At 46.6% G+C, this 20857-nt stretch overlaps 1 protein-coding gene across 1 annotated transcript; it reads right to left on the reverse strand.

Annotated features, from left to right (window-relative positions):
• Positions 1–3805: 3805 nt before the first annotated feature.
• On the reverse strand, positions 3806–20198 carry LOC125433297 (flavin-containing monooxygenase 5-like). Its single transcript, XM_048497800.1, has 7 exons — positions 20175–20198; positions 19259–19421; positions 16763–16905; positions 13343–13542; positions 9515–9867; positions 8371–8443; positions 3806–4615 (listed from the first exon to the last, which is right to left on the reverse strand). The coding sequence occupies exons 1-7, from the start codon at positions 20196–20198 to the stop codon at positions 4267–4269; spliced, it is 1305 nt and encodes a 434-aa protein (XP_048353757.1). The 3' UTR covers positions 3806–4266.
• Between the last annotated feature and the right edge of the window lie 659 nt (positions 20199–20857).

Genomic DNA, 20857 nt, shown 5'->3' on the forward strand with positions numbered 1-20857 from the left:
ACAACTCTGATGGGCTCTTTTGCGAGACTGTTGCAAATTTTATACTGGAAATTAGTAATTTTAACTGTGTTTTTAAAATCTTGTTTTACTTTGAAATTTTGTCCTGTTTTGTATGCCAATAAAGGCTTCTTGTTGTTGTTGAAAAATGGTGTGATAAGGCATTACAGGTATGTGTTTAATTAAAAGATACATAGTCAATACATTATTACCAGGAACTATATAAGGCCACTAATCTTTCCCCGGCAGGCACCCATGCAGCCCTCAGCCCAGTTTTTAGTAGCCCATCTTCTAGCGATACCACACACAAAAGTACTAGCCCCCATACTGTTAAACAAAAGAAAGCAAAGGAGCAGTGCTGTTCCCACCCGCCATGCTGAGGAAAGTGTCAAGCATGTGAGGGATAGCTTTAGACACAAATGAAGAAAAAGCAGAGACAGAACAGAGGGAGGTCACTGAAAGGAAGAACCAGTCGTTGGTGTACAAAGAAGAACAGGTTGTCATAAGGACATAAGAACATAAGAACTAGCCTGCTGGATCAGACCAGAGTCCATCTAGTCCAGCACTCTGCTACTCGCAGTGGCCCATCAGGTGCCTTTGGGAGATCACCTGCAGGATGTGAAAGCAATGGCCTTCTGCTGCTCCTGAGCACCTGGTCTGCTAAGGCATTTGCAATCTGAGATCAAGGAGGATCAAGATTGGTAGCCATAGATCGACTTCTCCTCCATAAGTCTGTCCAAGCCCTTTTTAAAGCTATCCAGGTTAGTGGCCATCACCACCTCCTGTGTCTAGAACCGAGACAAAATTGCAGAGCTGTTTTGTGAGTTGAAACAGCCTGTGCTGAATCAATAATGCAGCTGTGAAGGGACCATATCAAATGAGAATGATAAAGACAGCTTTAACACCTGGCCCTGAAAAATAGAACTATCCCTTGTCTGAAAGGGAACGATTCAGGGGGAACTGGGAGGAAAGAAGATTGTCACGTTGTTGGATATTGTAATCGTTCACATGTTCAGTGATTAAAACATTACACTAAACGCTGATGTAGAGATATTCCCTGGGAGGGAAAGGCTGCATGGTACAGCCTGATCTTATTAGATCTTGCAAGCTAAGGAAGGTCAGGACTTGGAAGGGAGAATGATAAGGAAGGCTCTGCAGAGGAAAGCAACAGCAAACCAGCTATGCTTCTCTCTTGCCTTGAAAGCCACTTGCTCAGGTCACCATAAGTCAGCTATGACCTGAGGACACTTTACACACCCACATAGACATTCCCTGTAAAAACTTTACTTAAACAGTTATTGCTTCCTGTTCCTTTCTTGTTGTTTGCCAGCACTGCTGTCCTCCCCACAACAACATGTGGACCACATTAGTTCCTACCTCGGTTTACTCTCAACAGTGGCGAATTTGCCTAGGGACAAGGGGTACCCCATGTCCCCGGGCACATTCATTGCAGTCACGTGGGGGGCGCCAAAACATCCCCCCACACAGACTGATTTCACAAGCCCAGCTGCTGCAAGAATTAAAGAAGCCTGACGTAGCCCCGCCCACTCTACGGTGGCCCTGAGTGTCCAGAGGGTGGGGGAGAAATACCACTGTGCCCGCAGGAGGAGGGTTGGGGAGTTCTGCCTCCCCTCCCCTCCCTCTCACCCAGAGTGCAGTGCCTTATTCTCCATTAAGTCCTTGCCATTGCTCTCAAGCCTTCTCCCCAGCAGACGGGCGCCGGCAAGCACCGGAGAAGTCCATAGGCCGGCTAGGGAGACAATCTCTGCCTCACCTGCTGCCCCACAAGGTGTTTGTTGTGAGGAGAGGAAGGGGGCGCGCGTTTGTTAGCTGTTTGGAGACTCCTTAAAGGTAATGTGCAAATCCAAACTGCACTTCTATCCGTAAAATCTTGTTTGCAATTGTGAATGGCCTGGGGGGGGGGCGCATGAAGCACCTGGCTTCTTAACTTTTGCTGTGGGGCTGGGCTGTAATCTGCAGAGCTGAGTTTGATTCCCCACTTTCTCTGCCCCACAAGGAGTTTGTTGTGGGGAGAGGAAAGGGGGGCATTTGTTAGCTGTTTAGAGACTCCTTACAGGCAATGTATGAATCCAAACTGTTCTGATATTCCTAAAATCTTGTTTGCAATTGTGAATGGCCTTAATGGGGGGGGGGGGATGGAGCGCCTGGCTTCTTAACTTTTGCTGTGGGGCTGGGCTGTAATCTGGAGAGCTGAGTTTGATTCCCCACTTTCTCTGCCCAACCTGCTGCCCCACAAGGTGTTTGTTGTGGGGAGAGGAAAGGAAGGCATTTGTTAGCTTGCAAACTCCTTTCCCTTCATCTCTCCACAACAGACATTTTGTAAAGTAGGTGTAGCTGAGAGAGTTCAAAGAGAACTTTGACTAGCTCAAGGTCACCAATCAGGCTTCATGTGTAGGAAACAAATCCAGTTCATCAGATAAAGGTCCACCACTCATGTGGAGGAGTAAGGAATCAAACCCAGTTCTCCATATCAGATGCCACCTGGCTGAAAAGAGCACATTCATTCATCTTTGCCATACACTTAGCTCTTACCTATAACATCAGTTATGGGGGTCTCTTATGATTCTTTTGAATGTTTGTTTTAGACAGATTGTCGCCACAGGGCATTGGGAGCAGGTCCTCTCCAGAGCAGTGACTGGTTTCTTAATTTGGAGGGGACAGGTTGGTCAATAAAGCAAAATAGAAGCTCTGATAGAAAGTAAATTTGTTGTCTGAAAAAAATATGAGGGAATTGGTCAAACATCCATTTATTTTCCCCCTTCCTCAGCTGCTTTGGCTTTTTACAAAAGCATGAGGTTCTGGTCTTCTGCATCCTGTGGTGGTGGAGCTTACTCTTTGTGGCCTTCAAGAGGGGACCTATCTCCATCTAGTCCAGCAATTAGTTTCTAGCACTAGGCAGCCAAATACATCAGACCAACTTCTGAGCAGACCTTGTGAGTTACAGCAGTCCCTGTTCTCAGCATATTGTCAAGTGAAAAACTCAGAGGCACACTGGCAGAAAATGATGCCCAGGGCAAGGCAAGAGTTTTCCACCCCTGCCCCCCCCCCCCCCGCCATCTGCCCAGCCAGCACTGGGTGCAAGACCTGGTTTTGTCCACCCCCCATCAAGCCCCACTTACAATTTCCCTGTCAGCTATGGGGGCCAACCATGTGCTTCAGAAGCCATGGCTCCCCACTCCAGACTCTGGGGGCTTTGTGGGGGGGGGGGGAGGCTGCCCAGTCCCCATGCTTAACTTGGAAGGCCCTGCATCTTTGCCAGGCCGTCTCCACTTGGGCATGTCGTGGGGAGTTTGCAGGAATGATAAACACTGTTTCTAAAAAATACCCACCCACCCCTTTCTACTACAGGTTTGTCTGGTAACAAGAACACTGGAACCTTGATACTTGATACTTGTTTTAAAATGAGTAGAGTACAGGTAGAGGCACTACTGCAAGGTGGCAGATTTACCCTACATCAGATCCACAAAGATAAATGGGGAAAGCCTGCTATCCAAGGCACTTCAGCACTTCAGCACTGCTATCCAAGGCACTTCAGCCAACTCACAGTTGTCTCTCTGATTTTCTTTCTTTGCTCCAACTGCTTTTGGGGGGAAGGGCTCTCTTATTCCAACCTCTGATGGTGGCGGTGATTTGTGAGAGATTTACATGCTTAAAAGTTAATTCCCACTTGCACTGGCTTGGAGCTCTTTCTGAGGCTAACAACCTACCTCATAGGGTTGGTGTGAGGACAAAATTAGGAAAGAGAGTTGGTGGGGAGAGAGCCATGTATGTTTTGCTGGTGGTAGGAGGTGTTTTGTGAGATGGTGCAAAAAATCATTGTTTGGTCATTGTGGGGGAGGGGGTGGGGGCACCAAACTCAGATTTTGTCCCCGGGCTCCAGTTTGCCAAGATCCGCCCTGACTCTCGAGACATACAAACATTGACAACGAACTATTTCTTCAAGTCAGGCTAGTGCAGTTCAAAGTGCTCTTTCCAGATAAGATGCTTGTTTGCTCTTGGTTGCATTTTAACAGATATATTACACACCTTCACTGAAACCCAGAGGTGCCTTTCAAAGGGGTCATGGCAGAGTAACACTTGCTGACGCTAATGACAGTCACTGGGAGACCGTGTCTGTAAAGGCACTGTGGTGTAGATTGACAGAGGGTGACTGCTGAACGGTGCCAAGGTTACACGAAATGGACAGGACCACAAAACCAGGTGTAATCTAATTCCCCCCCACTGTCTAACAAAGTGGATCTTCAGCACCTAAGAAAAGGCACAGATTACAGCAAAAACGGCCACAGCCAAGGCGGCCATCTTGAACACAAAGGGCAGCAATGTGCCTCCAGCTGAGTCCTCAGTGGGCCTTGTCCTCAGGGGCTTGATGATCCGTTCATTCTGGGTCAGGATCGCCTTTTCAGCTCCAGCCCATTTCCCGGGCCCTACCAGGCGGTACTGATATGGCGTGCACGGCCCAAAGAAAAGCACCCAGGCCAGCTTGGGATTTGTGAGGAACAGTGATCTGACATCGGGCTTCACAGCAATCTGAGAGGCCAGCTCATCCATGTAATCAATGTAATCCACTTGGATGGTGTGACGTGGGCTTTTCACATACCTGAGGGAAAAGGGAAGCAGAGAGCAGATCAGCGGGGAAAGCAACAGTATATTGTAAGGGTAATGACATGTGGGAAGGTCTCCTCCTAAAGGGATTTTCTCTAAGTCTTTTAAGCTCCTCAACTGCAGTGGAAAAACTGGACAACATTGCCTTGGGTAACTATAGCTTAGGTCTTGGGCGAAAAGTTTCGCACCAGTGGACATTTCATGTTTTCATCTCAGTGCTTAAGTTTTCAGCATTCTGCTTCTTCTCTTCATCCCTCATGCCAGGTTCTGCTGGTTCTAGCCAAAAGTTTTGCATTGATGAGATTATCATTTTTTAATGTTTCTATTGCTCCCCATGGCCTAGTCAGCCTTGGCCCCTCATGACAGTATGTATCTTTACGGCCAAGACAAGGTAAAGAAATTAAAATGATATCACTGCCATTAGGTCAACACACTTTGGACTGGAGGTTGAAATTTCACACGCTGGGTAGAACCTACTTGCGACTGGGTCCCCCATCATAGTGGAAGACCTTCTCTGGCAATCTTTTATCCCTTACCGACAGTGATGTAACATCACTTCCGGTTTCCTACAGAAGTACCATCACACCATGTGTGATCTTCAGTGCTGCATATGTCCCTGCCCTCTCCATCTTCCGCAGACAAGTTAAGTTTTGACTAACCCTCGTTGCAGAGATACTGGAAAGTAGCTAAAATCACTAAGAGCCATCTGCCCAGCCCACAAGTTAACCGGAAAGAGACTAAGCTTGCAGATTCGGATGAAACAAATACCAGACTTGGCCCGAATCTGGGTGAATTTGGACACATTCAGGCAAAAAATAACTGAATATGTCCTGCCCGAATATGAACAAATCCGAATGCAAGGTATTTTTTGTGGTTTATTGCATTTCGGCCTGCAGAGGGTGCAGTTTTAAAGCTAGTGGCTCCAAAATTTCAGGGTATCATCCTGAACTGTCCTGATGAAGCCACCTGAGCTTTGTGAAGTTTGATTCAGAGGGGCCAAAGTTATGGACCCTCAAAAGTGGTGCCCCATCCCCCATTGTTTCCAATGGGAGCTAACAGGAGATGTGGGCTACCCCTTTTATGAGATGCCCACAGCATTTGCCCCTCCCAAGCAAACATTAGCAAATTTGGCTGGTTCCTTTCAGGAGACTCACACCAGCAGACCTGCAGGAAATAAGTGTCCCTACCCAGAGCAAGACCCCCACCAGAGTGCCTCCCATTGAAACCTCTACCACAGAGCCAGCTGGGCATAACAGCAAGCACCATTGAAGTCTATAGTGGGGAAAGTTATTTTCCCCACCATAGAACTTGCTGAAGAGCCTAGCAGATTCTGGGGAATTTCTGAGTGTGTAAGCACTGGCTGCACATTTTTGAAGATAGAAGCGCCAGACTTTCAAGGTGGCTCCAGGAGGCCTCCTGGTAATAGCATCAAAGCTTGGTGAACTTTGCTCCTGGGTACGAGGGGGGGCATGGGTTGAGAGAGTTCTGAGAGAACTCAGCCAGTAGGCTTCGTGTGCAGGAGCAGGGAAACAAAATAAGCCTTTTGGGTGCCCGTAAAATTGAACCTGCAGAAGCAAAGTTGACCAAGTCTGGATGCTATTACCAGGAGGGCCTCCTGGAGCCACCTTGAAAGTCTGGTGCCTCTATCTTCACAAATGTGCAGCCTGCTTACACACTCAGAAATTTCCCATTGGCTACAATGGAACCAAGGCACTGCACAACATTTCTTGGGGTGCCTGTCAGGGATGCATTTTTAAAGCTAGTGACACCAAAATTTCAGGACATCACTCAGAGTCTGTTCTGATGATAGCACCAAAGTTTGGTGAAGCTAGGTTCAGGGGGGCCAAAGTTATGGGCCCTCAAAGGGGTAGCCCTTATCTCCAGTTAGCTCCCATTGGAAACAATGGGGGATGGGGCACCCCCCTTGGGGTTCCATAACTTTGGCCCCCCTGAACCAAACTTCACCAAACTCAGGTGTTATCATCAGAACTGTCTCTGGATGATATCCTGAATTTTGGTGCCGCTAGTTTTAAAAATGTGCCCCCCGCAGGCCAAAACGTGAAAAAACACCCAAAATACAAAACAATTCAAACGGACCCGAATTTTTTGGGTATACCCGAATATTCGGGTAAATCCAAATATGTTGTTTGTCTTATTCGGGCATACAGATAGTTTTATGTCTCAATAAATCCAAATCTGAATTTTACCAAGCTCCACCCACCGTAGAGCAAAGTAGGGTTGATAACCTCCAAGTGGGGTTCCTGGAATTGCAACTGATCCCCTAACTACAGAGGGGATTTTTTTGTCCCCTGGACAAAATGGCTGCCTTGGTGGGTAGACTGTATGGCATTATACCCTGCTGAGGTCCTTCCCCAAAGCTCATCTTCACCAGGCTCCATTCCCAAATGTCCAGCCCGGAAAATGACCACCCTAATTGTAAGGAGCCATTTATTGTACTCTTTCTTTATGGCATTTTAGCCAGGTTAAAGGACAGCACAAATTACAAACACTATACCCAAGCTACTAGGCATTCAAATCTCCTAAGCAAGTACTTGTATGTGAAACGTTAATTTTAACACATGGCATGCAAGATAGTAATTTACATTTTTACAAGACCTTTTGCTTCTTCAAACAAATGAAAGAATCCAGATGAACATAACAAGATGGGCAGCCCCATTCAAGAGCCTAACCCTGCAAACCCATCACCCTTCATGGCAGCCCTCATGTATTGATATTTTTTGCCATGCTGGTATACTGTTAATGTATTTTGGTTCATATACTGATTTATTGTCAATGTATTGATATAGTGTGGATTTAGTACTGATATGTATTGATTTGTATTGATATTGTGCTGCTGTTATTGTTACTAGCAAATAGTTAGGCTGTTGTGTTGAAGTTGCCATCTGCAATTTGATTCCTATTTTTAAATTTTATGTATTTTATTAGTGTTTATTCTGTTATAGGCCGTTTCCCCATTCACCTTTAGTTGCGGGGCACTTGCGGCAAATAATCCAGGAGCCTGCTGTGTTCCCCACTACCTCAGCGGCAGCAACGCAGCAACCCTGATTCTGCCACTCTCCTTCCTCCTTTGCGCGCGTTATTTTAGTTCCTGGATGTTCAAGCGACATTTTGCGTGCGGGTGAGTGGGGAAGCCCGGGGGTGACTTCGGGTTTAAGTTTCCCACCATCTGTCCAATAAGGCAACGGCGGGGTGTGCGCCATCCGCGCGGAGTCTGGGTTTTAATTTTTTTTATTAGTAACACTGAAAATCCACGTCTCCACGTCGTTTTGAGCGAACATGGGCAAATGCATATTGTGGATTCCTTGGCAGAATGTGGAGACATAGATTCGTCTTTTTGAAAAATAAAAAAAGTTCCCACCCCAGAACAGCCCAGCAGCCAATCAGGACAGCTCCTGAGCAGGGACTCCTGTGTAGTAGCTGCACGGCTGCAGCATTCATTTGACCAAGAGGCAGAAGCTGCGGTGGGGACCATGAGCCCATGCTGAAATGGTCCCACAGCAAAGGAAACTGCAGCTAACGCCCACCATTTCGTAAGTGGGGAAACGACCATAATGTATACTGTTTTGCTATACTGTTAGCCGCCCTGATCCCTACAGAGATAGGATGGGGTATAAATTGAAATACAAATACGAATATTATTATTACCAGCAACACAAGGAAGAGGAGGGAATAGCAATACTAAAACACCAGTGTGCAAAGTTAGCCATTCAGGTATAGCCCACACTGTACCTTTGTGCCATGGCTTCCTTCTTTGCTGTGATATCTGACATCATTTCACTTGTTGAAGGTAGCATATTAAGCCCTGAGAAACAGAAGCAAAGTTTAAGAGGCAGTGTTTTGAGAAGCAGTATGAAGGCAGGTGGAGAAAAGTGGACTATGAGGTCAAGAGGCCTGCTTTGGAAAAATCATTGTGCAAGCATGTCATACAGTGGTGTAGTGGCTAAGAGCAGGTGCACTCTGATCTGGAGGAACAGGGTTTGATTCCCCGCTTTGCCGTTTGAGCTGTGGAGGCTTATCTGGGGAATTCAGATTAGCCTGTGCACTCCCACACACGCCAGCTGGGTGACCTTGGGCTAGTCACAGCTTTTCGGAGCTCTCTCAGCCCCACCTACCTCACAGGGTGTTTGTTGTGAGGGGGAAAGGGCAAGGAGATTGTAAGCCCCTTTGAGTCTCCTATAGGAGAGAAAGGGGGGATATAAATCCAAAATCATCTTCTTCTTCTTCTTAAAATGTAGGATTATGATCTGGGAAACACTGGTTCAAATCCCAATTTGCGCCATGGAACCTTGCTGGGTGACTTTGGGCCAGTCACATGCAGAATATTGCACTTTCAGTCCACTTTGTAGCTGGATTTTACTGTGCGGAATAGCATAATCCACTTGCAAACAATTGTGAAAGTGGATCGAAAATGCATTATTCTGCATGTGCGGAAGGAAGGAAGGTACCACCTGGCAACTGGCAGCAGAGGGGAGAGGTGGATGGGATCTTACTGGGTATAAAATGAAGCTTAAGCCTCAACAATATCATACTGGTGACACTGAGACTGGTTAAGAGCAGTGGACTCTAATCTGGGTTTGATCTCCTATTCCTCTACATGATCTGCAGGCTCTTATCTGGTGAACCGAATTTGTTTCCCTGCTCCTACACATGGAGGCTGCTCGGTGACCTCTTGGGCCAGTCACAGTTCTTCAGAACTCTCTCAGCCCCACCTGTCTCACAAAGCATCTGTTGTGGGGAGAGGAAGGGAAGGGGTTTGTAAGCCACCTTGAGACTCCTTACAGGAGTGAAAAGCACTACCCTTCTTCTTCTTCTAAAGCCATTATGAGTCATAGCCCGCAAGAAGCCCATTCAGAAGAAGTATGAAAGAACTTACCCTTAAACACGCGGCTCACCCAGCGAGCCTGCAGTTCTGAAATAGGCATGATGGCTCCCAGAGGCTGTACGAGGCCAATAATAGCCAAGGTTGGCTTCTCCAAGTGAGGAGGAAAAACAAACTTATACAGGGAAATCTCGTTCTCAGATACTGGGAGGGTGTTCCCAAGGAAGGGGAAAGAGAAACTATATCCCGTGGCAAAGACAATAAAATCTATATTTTCTTCCTTCGTGCCGTCTTCAAAGATGGCAGCGCTTTCAGTTAATTCCTTGATGTTTGGTTTTACAAGAACTTTGCCGGAAATAATGCGGTTTGGCAGCTCATCGTTGACGGTTGGATGCTGGCTGAAAAATCTGCAGGTAATTAAAAAAATTAATACACCAAAATGAACGACTAAAAAAGCTACGGCACCATCATGCCTGGCATCTGTAGTGTTAAGTTCAGTCACCCTGTTATGACAGAGGGCCTGGCCAGCTTTGTTGAAGGGAAACTACATAGTTCGGCGGGCAGCAAGGCTTTGCTGCAGGGAAAAAAGAAATGTTCACAACTTGGCAGGCCTGAGCCTGAACTCTTTGGATGGTGATGGTATGTGACTGTCCCATTCTTAGCCCCTTAAAAATAATACTAACCTTCAAAAACTGCTCAGAAAGTAGGGAATGTCTCTCATTGCATCTACTACTGTATCTCATTGCACGGACCAGCGTGGTGTAGTGGTTAAGAGCAGGTGCACTCTAATGTGGAGAGCCGGGTTTGATTCCCTGCTCTGCCACTTGAGCTGTAGAGGCTTATCTGGTGAACCAGATTAGCTTGTGCACTCCAACACAGGCCAGCTGGGTGACCTTGAGCTAGTCACAGCTCTCTCAGCCCCACCCACCTCACAGGGTGTTTGCTGTGGGGAAGGAGGGAAGGGAGATTATATGCCCCTTTGAGTCTCTCCAAACTGTTCTTCTTCTTCTATGACTATTATTATTAGTTAATAGATTGAACAGGCTGCCTCTCCCCTGTTCACTCACACTGTTTCTTGGTCTGCCCCAACAGAGGTAGATCAGAAGGCAAAAAAGGGTCCCGGGAAAAGGCCCCGCCATTGTCTGCTTTGTGTCAGCTAATGCTGATGGTGGCTTCTACATGCTTGTGTGGGGCCACGCTACATAAGGTTAGTCTCACTTGGCCTGGGGTCTTGAGGGGCTTAATGACCAATCCACCCCTGACCCAAAAGTCCTGTCGAATCAGATATGCACTGAGGAGTCAGTATTTTCAACTCCCAACTCTTTTTGAAACATAATTCTCGTGTGCCTGGAGGCTTGATTTGGATAGGACCTATTTGTTCCCCTGCACACACTGCTGGTCTAACTTGAAACCATTCCAGTGAGCCAGTATTTGCCACACTGCAAAAAATTATGTGTAGCCATCAGTGGGTGTAATTTTCCTCAGTCCAAATTGCTCTGCCGCACATGCACACAGATACATATCGAAGAACTGTTTTGACATGGAATTCCCAGTGCATGTCTGGTTTGACAAGACCTACGGCAGACCTAGGAACAACGTTATGGCTAGTCTGATCCCCGAGACTGCAATCACTCTCTGCATTGAAGTGATGAACACAATGGAAGCATTTGCAGAGGAATGTTACATCTGCCAAATGCCAAACTAGGAAAACATGTCTACTGAGAAAACACAACTAATCTACAAATGACATGCTCCTGTAGGGTATCAAGCATCAAAGAGCCCCTACAACAGAGCTGTACCTCTGTAGCATCCTCAGAGGATCCTCTGAAGATCCTCTGAAGCCAGCCACAGATGCAGGCAAAATGTTAGGAGAAAATGCTACTGGAACACAGCCATACAACTCGGAAAACCCACAACACCCCATTTAGTTAACAGTCTTCTAGATCCATTGAAGTCAATGGGCTTAGAAAAATGTAACTCAGGGGTGTCACTCATTTGTCAGGAGGACCAAATATGATATAAATGTGACCTGGTTGGGCTGGTCTTGGGAATGGGGGTGGCTGCCTCAGCTGGCCCCAGAACAGCCCGGGGGGATGAGTGGGGTGGCTCCCTTCATAGAGCTTATCAGGCCTGCCAGCCAGCTGAGGCAAACCACCCCCGCCCTGATAAGCCCCTCAAGGGGACAGATTTTGCCCCCAGTTCACATGTAAGACACTCCTGGTGTAACGCTTATAGTGTAACCCTTAAGCAATTACCCTTTTCTAAGCCCACTTATTTCGATGGACCTAGAACCGTGGTGGCGAACCTTTGGCACTCCAGATGTTATGGACTACAATTCCCATTAGCCCCTGCCACCATGGTCAAGTCACTTCCAATTGGCCATGCTGGCAGGGGCTGATGGGAATTGTAGTCCATAACATCTGGAGTGCCAAAGGTTCGCCGCCACTGACCTAGAAGGCTGTTAACTCGTTCATGAAATGATTGTCTTTTAACCTCCTCTCATTCTCTTTTGCCTTCTGTCTTTGCAGATTGCAAGACATTTTTCGCAGCAGCATCTTAATTTTCTCAGTCGTTTCCAATTCACCGGGATATTCATGTTGGGTATGCACACAATACCAAAATGAGAGAATGCCACGCCAAATACAACTCCGCATATAAAAAAGACAGTGTTGCCTTCGCTACTGTAAAGCTATCCAAGGCCCAGCAAATGCACACAACTGAAAACGATGTGGAGGAAAAGCCACAGAGGGGAGAGGCAGAGAACAATTCAGGGCGGAGAAGCAGCAAGCAGGGAAAGGGTTGCGTGTTTCATCTCCCCTGCCTGCTTCTCTGCTAGAAATCAACCACCTCCCAGAGTGGCTTTTCCTGAAAAGGGGTTGTCCTATTTCAATCCCCTGTGTTTGCACGTAAAGTGTTCTTAGGTTCTGGAAATCAACTTTAAAATGGCCAGTTCACACGTTCAGGGCTGCGCTAAGGATTTTCAATCAGGTGCGCACAGAGGTGAGATCCAGCAGGTTCTCACAGGTTCCCGAGAGTAGGTTACTAATTATTTGTGTGTGCCGAGAGGGGGTTACTAATTGGTGATTTTGCCCCGTGATTTTTGCCTTAGTTGCGCCCCTCCTCTCAGCAGTAGCACGCAGAACTTGAAGCAGCCTAGCAGGAGGTGCACCGGCGTGCGTGGCAGCCTGCGCCTCCGTGCATTCGTTTTCCGCCCAAGGACCGGCGCAGCGGCTGCGTCCTTGCCACAGCCCCGCCCCCAGAATTCCCGGCCACGCCCCCGTCGTGTCCCGCCCAGCCCCATTGGCGCTATGCCACTGTTTGAATCCCACCACCATGGGAACCTGTTACTAAAATTTTTGGATCTCACCACTGGGTGGGCACCTGATGTAACTGCCAGCTGTGTGCACCCAGATCACACTGAGATCATGCCACACAGGAAAAGCATCCTCTCCTGCACCATTTTTGCCAACCTCAGAGGTGTGGCTTGTCTTGCTGGGAAAATTCACATCTGCTGATGATTACACGAAGGTGTCCCCAGTGGGGCAAACTGTAGCTCCCGTGAGTTGTTTCAGGTCAGAAAAATGAAGCAGAGGGAAAGTTTACATTCCGTCTCCTCACATGTCAGAGTTGCAATCTGAATTGGGCTCAAATGCATCTGGGAATTAGGTTCCCATCAAGGAACTGCCAGTGAGGAATTCCCAGACCACACTGGTCGAAAGGCCACTGAGCCTTTGTAATCTGTGAATTCGCCCTAAAGTGGAAGAACTCGAGCCTCAACTGTATTGCTGGACTCCATTGTGTAAGACAATGTCAGTCAAAGTAATGTCAGTCAAAGTAAAAGAACTCAAGAGCTGCCGAAGCCATGCATGGCTGTGTCAATACCTGTGTTGAGGTTTCAGGCCGTAATGAGAATGGTCAAATCTTTCGTTCAGCCTTTTTTCTGCCCAGCTGTTTATCATAGATGAGGTGAAAAACTGCTTCATGAAAATGTTAAAACGTGTGGAAAGCACCACGTCGCCCGGGTAGCCGTGGTCACTAACACGATTCAAGATCCACGCCCCTCGGCGAGTACTGAGGAAGACCTGGGTAAGACACAAAGACAATTCTTTAAGCGACTAATCTTAGGGATGTTGTCTTTCCCAATAAGGAATCTTCCTGTATCGGCCTTCATAGACAATTGAAGGAAGGGCATGGCATTTTGCTAAAGTAAAAGCCCTCGGGTGTCTAGGTACTCCAAGATCTGGACACATAGAAACAAGAGAACACCTGTTTATCTGAAATCTGTGTTATAAAAATATACATGGTACTTTTATTTCACCACTGTTGCATAGATTTCCAGGTCACACAGGTCAATTTTATATTTCCTCGCTGCTTACAGATACCAATCCTGATATAACATATGGTGTTGCCATATGTGCAGCATCAGTTGAAATACGCTATGAATGAGGGTTAATGAATACACTATAAACCAGGTCTGTGCTGCAAATCAAGCTTAATGAACATTAAGGTTGTCCTACTAGAGTTCTGTGATTGAATAGTTATAGTTTTCTATCTGCCGATTTCGTTGTTCCCTTATGCCTATGCCTGGTTTTTAAGCTTTTTGTTTCCTTTTAATGGATAATTTCACACAAGGTGTTTGCTACGATCTGGAGGCAAATTCGGTAAAATTCGAATTCGGATTTATTCAGGCATAAAATTATTTGTGTGCCCGAATAAGACAAATAACATATTTGGATATACCCGATTATCCAAGTATACCCGAAAAATTCAGGTCGGTCTGATTTGTTTTGGTATTTTTGGTGGTTTTTTGCATTTTGACCTGCAGGGGGCGCATTTTTAAAGCCAAAATTTCAGGGTATTATCCAGAGACTGACCTGATGATACCACTTGACTTTGGTGAAGTTTAGTTCAGGGGGCCAAAGTTATGGACCCCCAAAGTGGGTGGCCCCATCCCCCATTGTTTCCAATGGGAGTTAACAGGAGATGGGGGCTACCCCTTTGAGGGTCCATAACATTGGCCCCCCTAAACCAAATTTCACAAAACCTGGGTGATATCATCAAGACAGACTCCGGTTGATACCCTGAAAATTTGGTGCCACTAGCTTTAAAAATGCACCCCTGACAGGCACCCCCAAAATTTGCCCATATTCTCTGCTTTGCAGTGCCTTGGCTCCATTGTAGCCAATGGGGAATTTCTGAGTGTGTAAGCAGGCTGCACATTTGTGAAGATAGAGGCACCAGAATTTCAAGGTGGCTCCAGAAGGCCCTCCTGGTAATAGCATCCAGGCTTGGTCAACTTTGCTTCTGCGGGTTCAAATTTATGGGCCCCCAAAAGGCTTATTTTGTTTTCCCACTCCTGCACATGAAGCTTACTGGCTGAGTTCTCTCAGAACTCTCTCAACCCATCCCCCCACCCGACCCCCAGAAGCAAAGTTTGCCAAGCTTGGATGCTATTACTAGGAGGCCTCCTGGAGCCACCTTGAAAGTCTGCAGTTTCCACCTTCACAAATGTGCACCCACTGCTTACATACTCAGAAATTCCCCATTGGCTACAATGGAGCCACTGAAAAGCACAGAATCAGCCTTTCAAATTCAGGCAGGACATATTCGGCTGATTTTCAGCCGAATATGATCGGATTCGCCCAGATTCGGGACGAATCTGGCATTTGTTGCACCCAAATCTCCAAACCTAGTGACAAGCAGAGGAGGAGGGGGTACCTGGGCATTCTTTGCCCAGGGATCCCCAAAACCTGGAACCAGCCCTGTGGTCCTAAATGCAGCTGCACAATATGGGGGAAGGAAGCACAGGGATTGCAGGGAGGAATAAACTCCACTAATTCGGGACATCCTGCAGGGAGAAATAAACTCCACTAATTCGGGACATCAGTCAGGATTAATTGGTGCTAGTGGCACCAAATAAACTCCACTAATTTGGGACAGTCAAACACTGGTGCAGAAGTTCTCTATGTAACAACCAGTATGGTGAATCAATGGGAGTCTTGAACCAGGGCTCAAATCCCCATTTGGCCATGAAACTTGCTGGGGGTCCCTGGGTCAGCCACATTCCTGCCTACCTCACAGGACTGTTTTCAGGAACCATGCATCCCACTCTTATCTCACTGGAGGAAGGGCAAGATAGCAATTCACTAGGTAGGTCTGGCTTGTACAGTTCAGGACTAGAGAAGCAGGAAGCTTCTTACCAAAGTCAGACAATCAGCAGGAAGGGGAGCATTTTTACGTTTCTTATGACAAACAGGAGAGTCTGAAGGTGGAGAAACTAGGACTGGGGGATGCTTGCCTCACAGCGAACAACCCATGATCCTATCCCTGTCCTCAACCCCCATTGCAGGCTACTAAGTTCACAGGGGCAATTTCCCCTATTTTCCTTCCCTCTCCCCTCAACGAAGCTCAGCTTCCTAAGGTTTATAGAGGGCATTAAGCATGTTCATTTGTTCCGCATAAAACATTTTGCATTCTTAACGTTACAATTTGTACCCGAGAACTTCTCCAAGTAGGTAGAGACGCCAACTTTTCTGAGTGGCTCCATGTCACTGCCCTATTGATTGACATGGTGCAATCAAGAAAGGATAACATGATATACTGCTTGCTATTATGTTTCTAGTCCCTTTCATAATCATTCTTAATGATGAATTTATTTATTTGTCCACACTGTCACATGACAACACTCTGGGATTATCACTATGACTGCCAAGCTCTGGCTTGGAAAACTCTTGGATACTGGGAGGTCTCTGTAGAGAGTACTCTGAAGGGATGCAGTTCTACTCTAGGATTTCTATTTCTCCTAAACTCTACCATATACTATACAGTCCACCATTTCCTTCAGCAGAACTGATCTCTATAATTCTGCTATAATTCTGAGAACTTCAGGTCCCACCAGTGGATGGGTTATAATTCTAAGAACTTCAGGCCCCACCAGTGGATGGGTTATAATTCTGAGAACTTCAGGTCCCACCAGTGGATCGGTTCTAATTCTGAGAACTTCAGGTCCCACCAGTGGATGGGTTATAATTCTGAGAACTTCAGGCCCCACCAGTGGATGGGTTCTAATTCTGAGAACTTCAGGTCCCATCAGTGGATCGGTTCTAATTCTGAGAACTTCAGGTCCCACCAGTGGATGGGTTCTAATTCTGAGAACTTCAGGTCCCACCAGTGGATGGGTTCTAATTCTGAGAACTTCAGGTCCCACCAGTGGATGGGTTCTAATTCTGAGAACTTCAGGCCCCACCAGTGGATGGATAACCCTATCACCAGAGCAAGGATACCTTGCTTTTAATGCCAGACCTGGTCTGCAGTGTGGCTGATTTCCACAGCGAGGTCTCCGCCTGAGTTCCCGATGCCGACCACAATGACTCTCTTTCCTGTGAACTCGTTAGGGTTCTTGTAATCTCGGCTATGAAAATAGCGTCCTTTGAATTTTTCTATTCCTGGAAGCAAACAGTCAAATTGTTAAAAGTTCATAATGTGTAGATGCATATTGACGTTATGGCTTATTCTTACATGCAGCTTGACTGGTATCATGCAGTGTCAAAAATGATTTGGGGACTGTGAAACAAGTTTTGCTGTTGAGTCGAAGGCTTTCACAGCCGGAATCACTGAAGCGCTGTGTTGTTTCCGGGCTGTATGGCCGTGTTCTAGCAGCATTCTCTCCTGACGTTTCACCTGCATCTGTGGCTGGCATCTTCAGAGGATCTGAATCCTCTGAAGGATCCTCTGAGGATCTGAATTCAGATCCTCTGAAGATGCCAGCCACAAATCTCTAGGCTCTCCTTACACACACAGACTGTTCTTCCTTCCACCTCTGCTCTCTTCTCTTAATTAAATGCTAGCTGGATCATAGACCAGTTATGTGTTGTGTCATATTACAATTCCAAGAATTATGGAGGTTTTCCCAAATTCTATTTTGCTGATTCATAGAGCAGTGCTGGTATAGAAATCCAGATGTTCAATAATGCAATACAGTCCCTCTCATTAACCCTACTCTTGGAACAACATGGCTTTTGTATGTGACCAAGAGGTTTTTTTTAATGGAAAACAGAAATACATTGTTTACAGTTTCTGAGCAAGTCTCTCTTCACTTCTTTTTAACCCTCGCTGTGTGAATTTCAGGATTTCTCCCTCAACATTCTGGTACCAGTTAGTTTGCCTTGTAAATCTGCTCCATTGGTGCTTACCAGTTTATGGCTCTTTTCATTCTGTTTGAGGTAAAGTAACGGTTAATTGTTTTAACAGGGATTAAATGGAAAAAAATAAAAGTCTTGTGATTCAGCTGGGATCTTTCCTTTTAAACGAGAAAGACCAAAAAGAAAAAAATGGGAGCGGCACCAATTTCAAAATCAACAGGGAGAAGTAACCCAAGGGCAGAGGCGTAGCAAGGGGGGAAAGTGCCTCTGCCCCCCATCCCACCCCGATACGCCTTGCCCCACCCCAGAACACCCCTGCAATGCCCTGGAAGGCCCCTGCCATCCCGGAACAACCTTGCCATGCCCCCATAGGGGGCGCACCTGGTGCATCATGCACCCTCCAGTCCCCTTGGAGCTTCACCTCTGCCCAAGGGTCAAACCCTTTAAATATCAGTGCTGGGAGGCAATAATGGGGAAGGCCTTGGGCTCTATGTTGCATTTGCTGACTCTCCAGCACAAGTGGCTGGACACTCTGAATATAATGCAGGACTAGATAGGCAACTTGTGGTTTAAATAAGCAGTCTCAGGGTGAGGAGGTATGTGTTATAGGCAGTCTTAGCTACTTTAAAGATTTTCATATGAGATTCCATCCAGCCTGGAGCGGCAAATACTACAAATGTAGGCAGTTATCAAAAAGAATGTAAATTCAGCAAGATCCTTTCCCCCTAAAGTTATCTTGACTAATAATAGTCCTAATTAATAGTCAGGAACTAGGCCACTGAGATCCCTTCTGCACATGCAGGATAATGCACTTTCAATCCACTTTCAATGCACTTTGCAGCTGGATTTGACTGTGCAGAATAGCAAAATCCACTTGCAAACGATTGCGAAAGTGGATTGAAAGTGCATTCTTCTGCATGTGCAGAAGGGGCCTGAGAAGTTTACTTCTCTCCAAGGTTGTTTCCTAGGAAGCATAATGAAATTACTTCGCAGAATTAGGCTGACCCCGCCCTCTCTCTGGCTCTCATCTTGATACTGTTTGTTCTAAAGCTGATTTTCTAGGTCCCCATTTGAATGCCAGAGATCTTTGTGCCAAGATGGTAGGGGACGGCCAACAAAATGGAAACTAAACAACAACTCAGTGCCTCCTTTATTCTAAGTTCTTTGACCTTCAGTTGGAAAGTAAGTCCAGGCCAGAGTAATTAGACTCTATGATGACTGCCTTTTTTTGTCGCAGAAGAGAGCCTAGGGACCCCTTCTGCACATGCAGAATAATGCACTTTCAATCCACTTCCACAATTGTTTGCAAGTGGATTTTGCTGTTCCGCACAGTAAAATCCATCTGCAAAGTGCACTGAAAGTGGATTGAAAGTGCATCATTCAGCGTGTGCGGAAGGGACCAAGGATTCAAAAGTTCACTTCTGCAGTAAGAGATGCAACATTGGTTGGAGCCGCTGGTTGTCAAAGCAGGAGTTAACCCTTTCTTGTCTGGTGTCCTGCTATTACACAAGAATGGCAAGGGGAAGCAGGATTTGGCATCTAGTTTTTAATGCTTGCATCCAAACTCTGCAGTTTAGTCCCACTCTGTGATGGAGCTGGGGAGATTCACTTCCTTGGAGCTGGAGACATTCTGTTCCTTGGTGAGTGCATAGCATACCTGGGAAAGTACTTAGTGGCAGGTGTGGATGGGTGTGGTGGCCAGTGCAAACCATGACTCCATCAAAAATTGACGATTCCTGTTTTCCATCAGTCTCTACCACAACATCCCACTGGCCGCTGCTGGCAAAATCTGGACGCTTTGTCACGCTGCACACTTTAGTCTGAAAGCAGACAGGAAGGAATAAGCCAAAGACAGAGGCAGTATTCAGAAGAGCAAGGTTGTGTCAGAGCTTAGTATTTACCTCAGAACAAGGTACATACACTTTTCTAGAAGAAGAAGAAGAGTTTGGATTTATATCCCCCTTCTCTCCTGTAGGAGACTCAAAGGGGCTTACCATCTCCTTGCCCCCCCCCCACCAAACACTCTGTGAGGTGGGTGGGGCTGAGAGAGCTCCGAAAAGCTGTGACTAGCCCAAGGTCACCCAGCTGGCGTGTGTGGGAGTGCACAGGCTAATCTGAATTCCCCAGATAAGCCTCCACAGCTCAAGCAGCAGAGCGGGGAATCGAACCCGGTTCCTCCAGATTAGAATGCACCTGCTCTTAACCACTGCTGTTCCTTTTCTAGGATACTTATAAGGAAACAGGCCTAGGTGTCAGATGATTCCTCCTTGATCAAATTATTTTAAAACTTGAAGCAAGAGAGGCAACTCCAGATTTTACTCAAGGAAGTGCAAATGCTGGTGTATTCTTTTCTACCTGTAGGTAAGTCGGTGTCCTCAAGTAAATATAAACATAATCAGAGAGGATATACAAGAGATGATAGGTTCAAAGTGATTTAATGGCCATTCCCTGAACATAGAATGGTATCGACAATAGTATTTCTGGGAGAAGCTGGAATGGACGGAGGGTAGTGGGACATAGCATTCAAAGCCCTCTCAACTCAGATCCCACCCCCCAACACCATGTAAAGTTACCCCAGTGAAAGCTGTGCTCCTCATGAAAATGGCACAGGAGAGAAGATAGAATGTCCCCTCCCACCATGGTGCTCTTTCGGGAGAAGCTGAGTCCTAATGCTGCTTGTGTCGCACATATAATCTAGTTTGTCCTTGAAACAGTACTCAGCATGAGTGCCTCATTTCCAGTGCTGGGGGTCTGATGCAGTGGTGGGATCCAAAATTTTTAATAACAGGTTCCGATGGTGGTGGGATTCAAACAGTGGCGCCGCTGCACACACGCACCTCCAGTCCCTACTGGGCAGGGAGGTTGCTTTAGTAACCCCTTCTCGGCACTCAGAAAAAATTAGTAACCACTTCTAGAGAAGTGGTGAGAACTGGTTGGATCCCACCTGTGATGGTGCAAGATCTCAATTGTGCTAGGAATTCCTTCTAGGCTGCCTGATACTTAGCCACAACAGACCATGAATTTCTAAAGTATGCAGAAACAAAAACATTGAATCCAAAATTAGAACCACGGTGGTCTCATGTGAGGAGAAGAAGAGGAAGAGGAAGAGTTTGGATTTATACCCCCCTTCCTCTCCTTTCCCTTCCTCTCCCCACAACAGACCCCTTGTGAGGTAGGTGGGGCTGAGAGCGTTCTGTGACTAGCTCAAGGTCACCCAGCAGGAATGTAGGAGTTGAGAAACAAATCTGGTTCACCA

The sequence above is a fragment of the Sphaerodactylus townsendi genome, linkage group LG05 (assembly GCF_021028975.2).
Source record: "Sphaerodactylus townsendi isolate TG3544 linkage group LG05, MPM_Stown_v2.3, whole genome shotgun sequence".
Classification (NCBI taxonomy): domain Eukaryota; kingdom Metazoa; phylum Chordata; class Lepidosauria; order Squamata; family Sphaerodactylidae; genus Sphaerodactylus; species Sphaerodactylus townsendi.

Excerpts from the sequence above, each read along its gene's own strand:
- LOC125433297 (XM_048497800.1), bottom strand. The coding sequence starts at position 20,198 with ATGAGGAGCACAGCTTTCACTGGG. Across the intron at positions 16,906-19,258 it reads GCCACTAAGTACTTTCCCAG|GAATAGAAAAATTCAAAGGA; the intron begins GTATGCTATGCA and ends GTTTGCTTCCAG. Across the intron at positions 9,868-13,342 it reads GGCCTGAAACCTCAACACAG|ATTTTTCAGCCAGCATCCAA; the intron begins GTATTGACACAG and ends AATTACCTGCAG.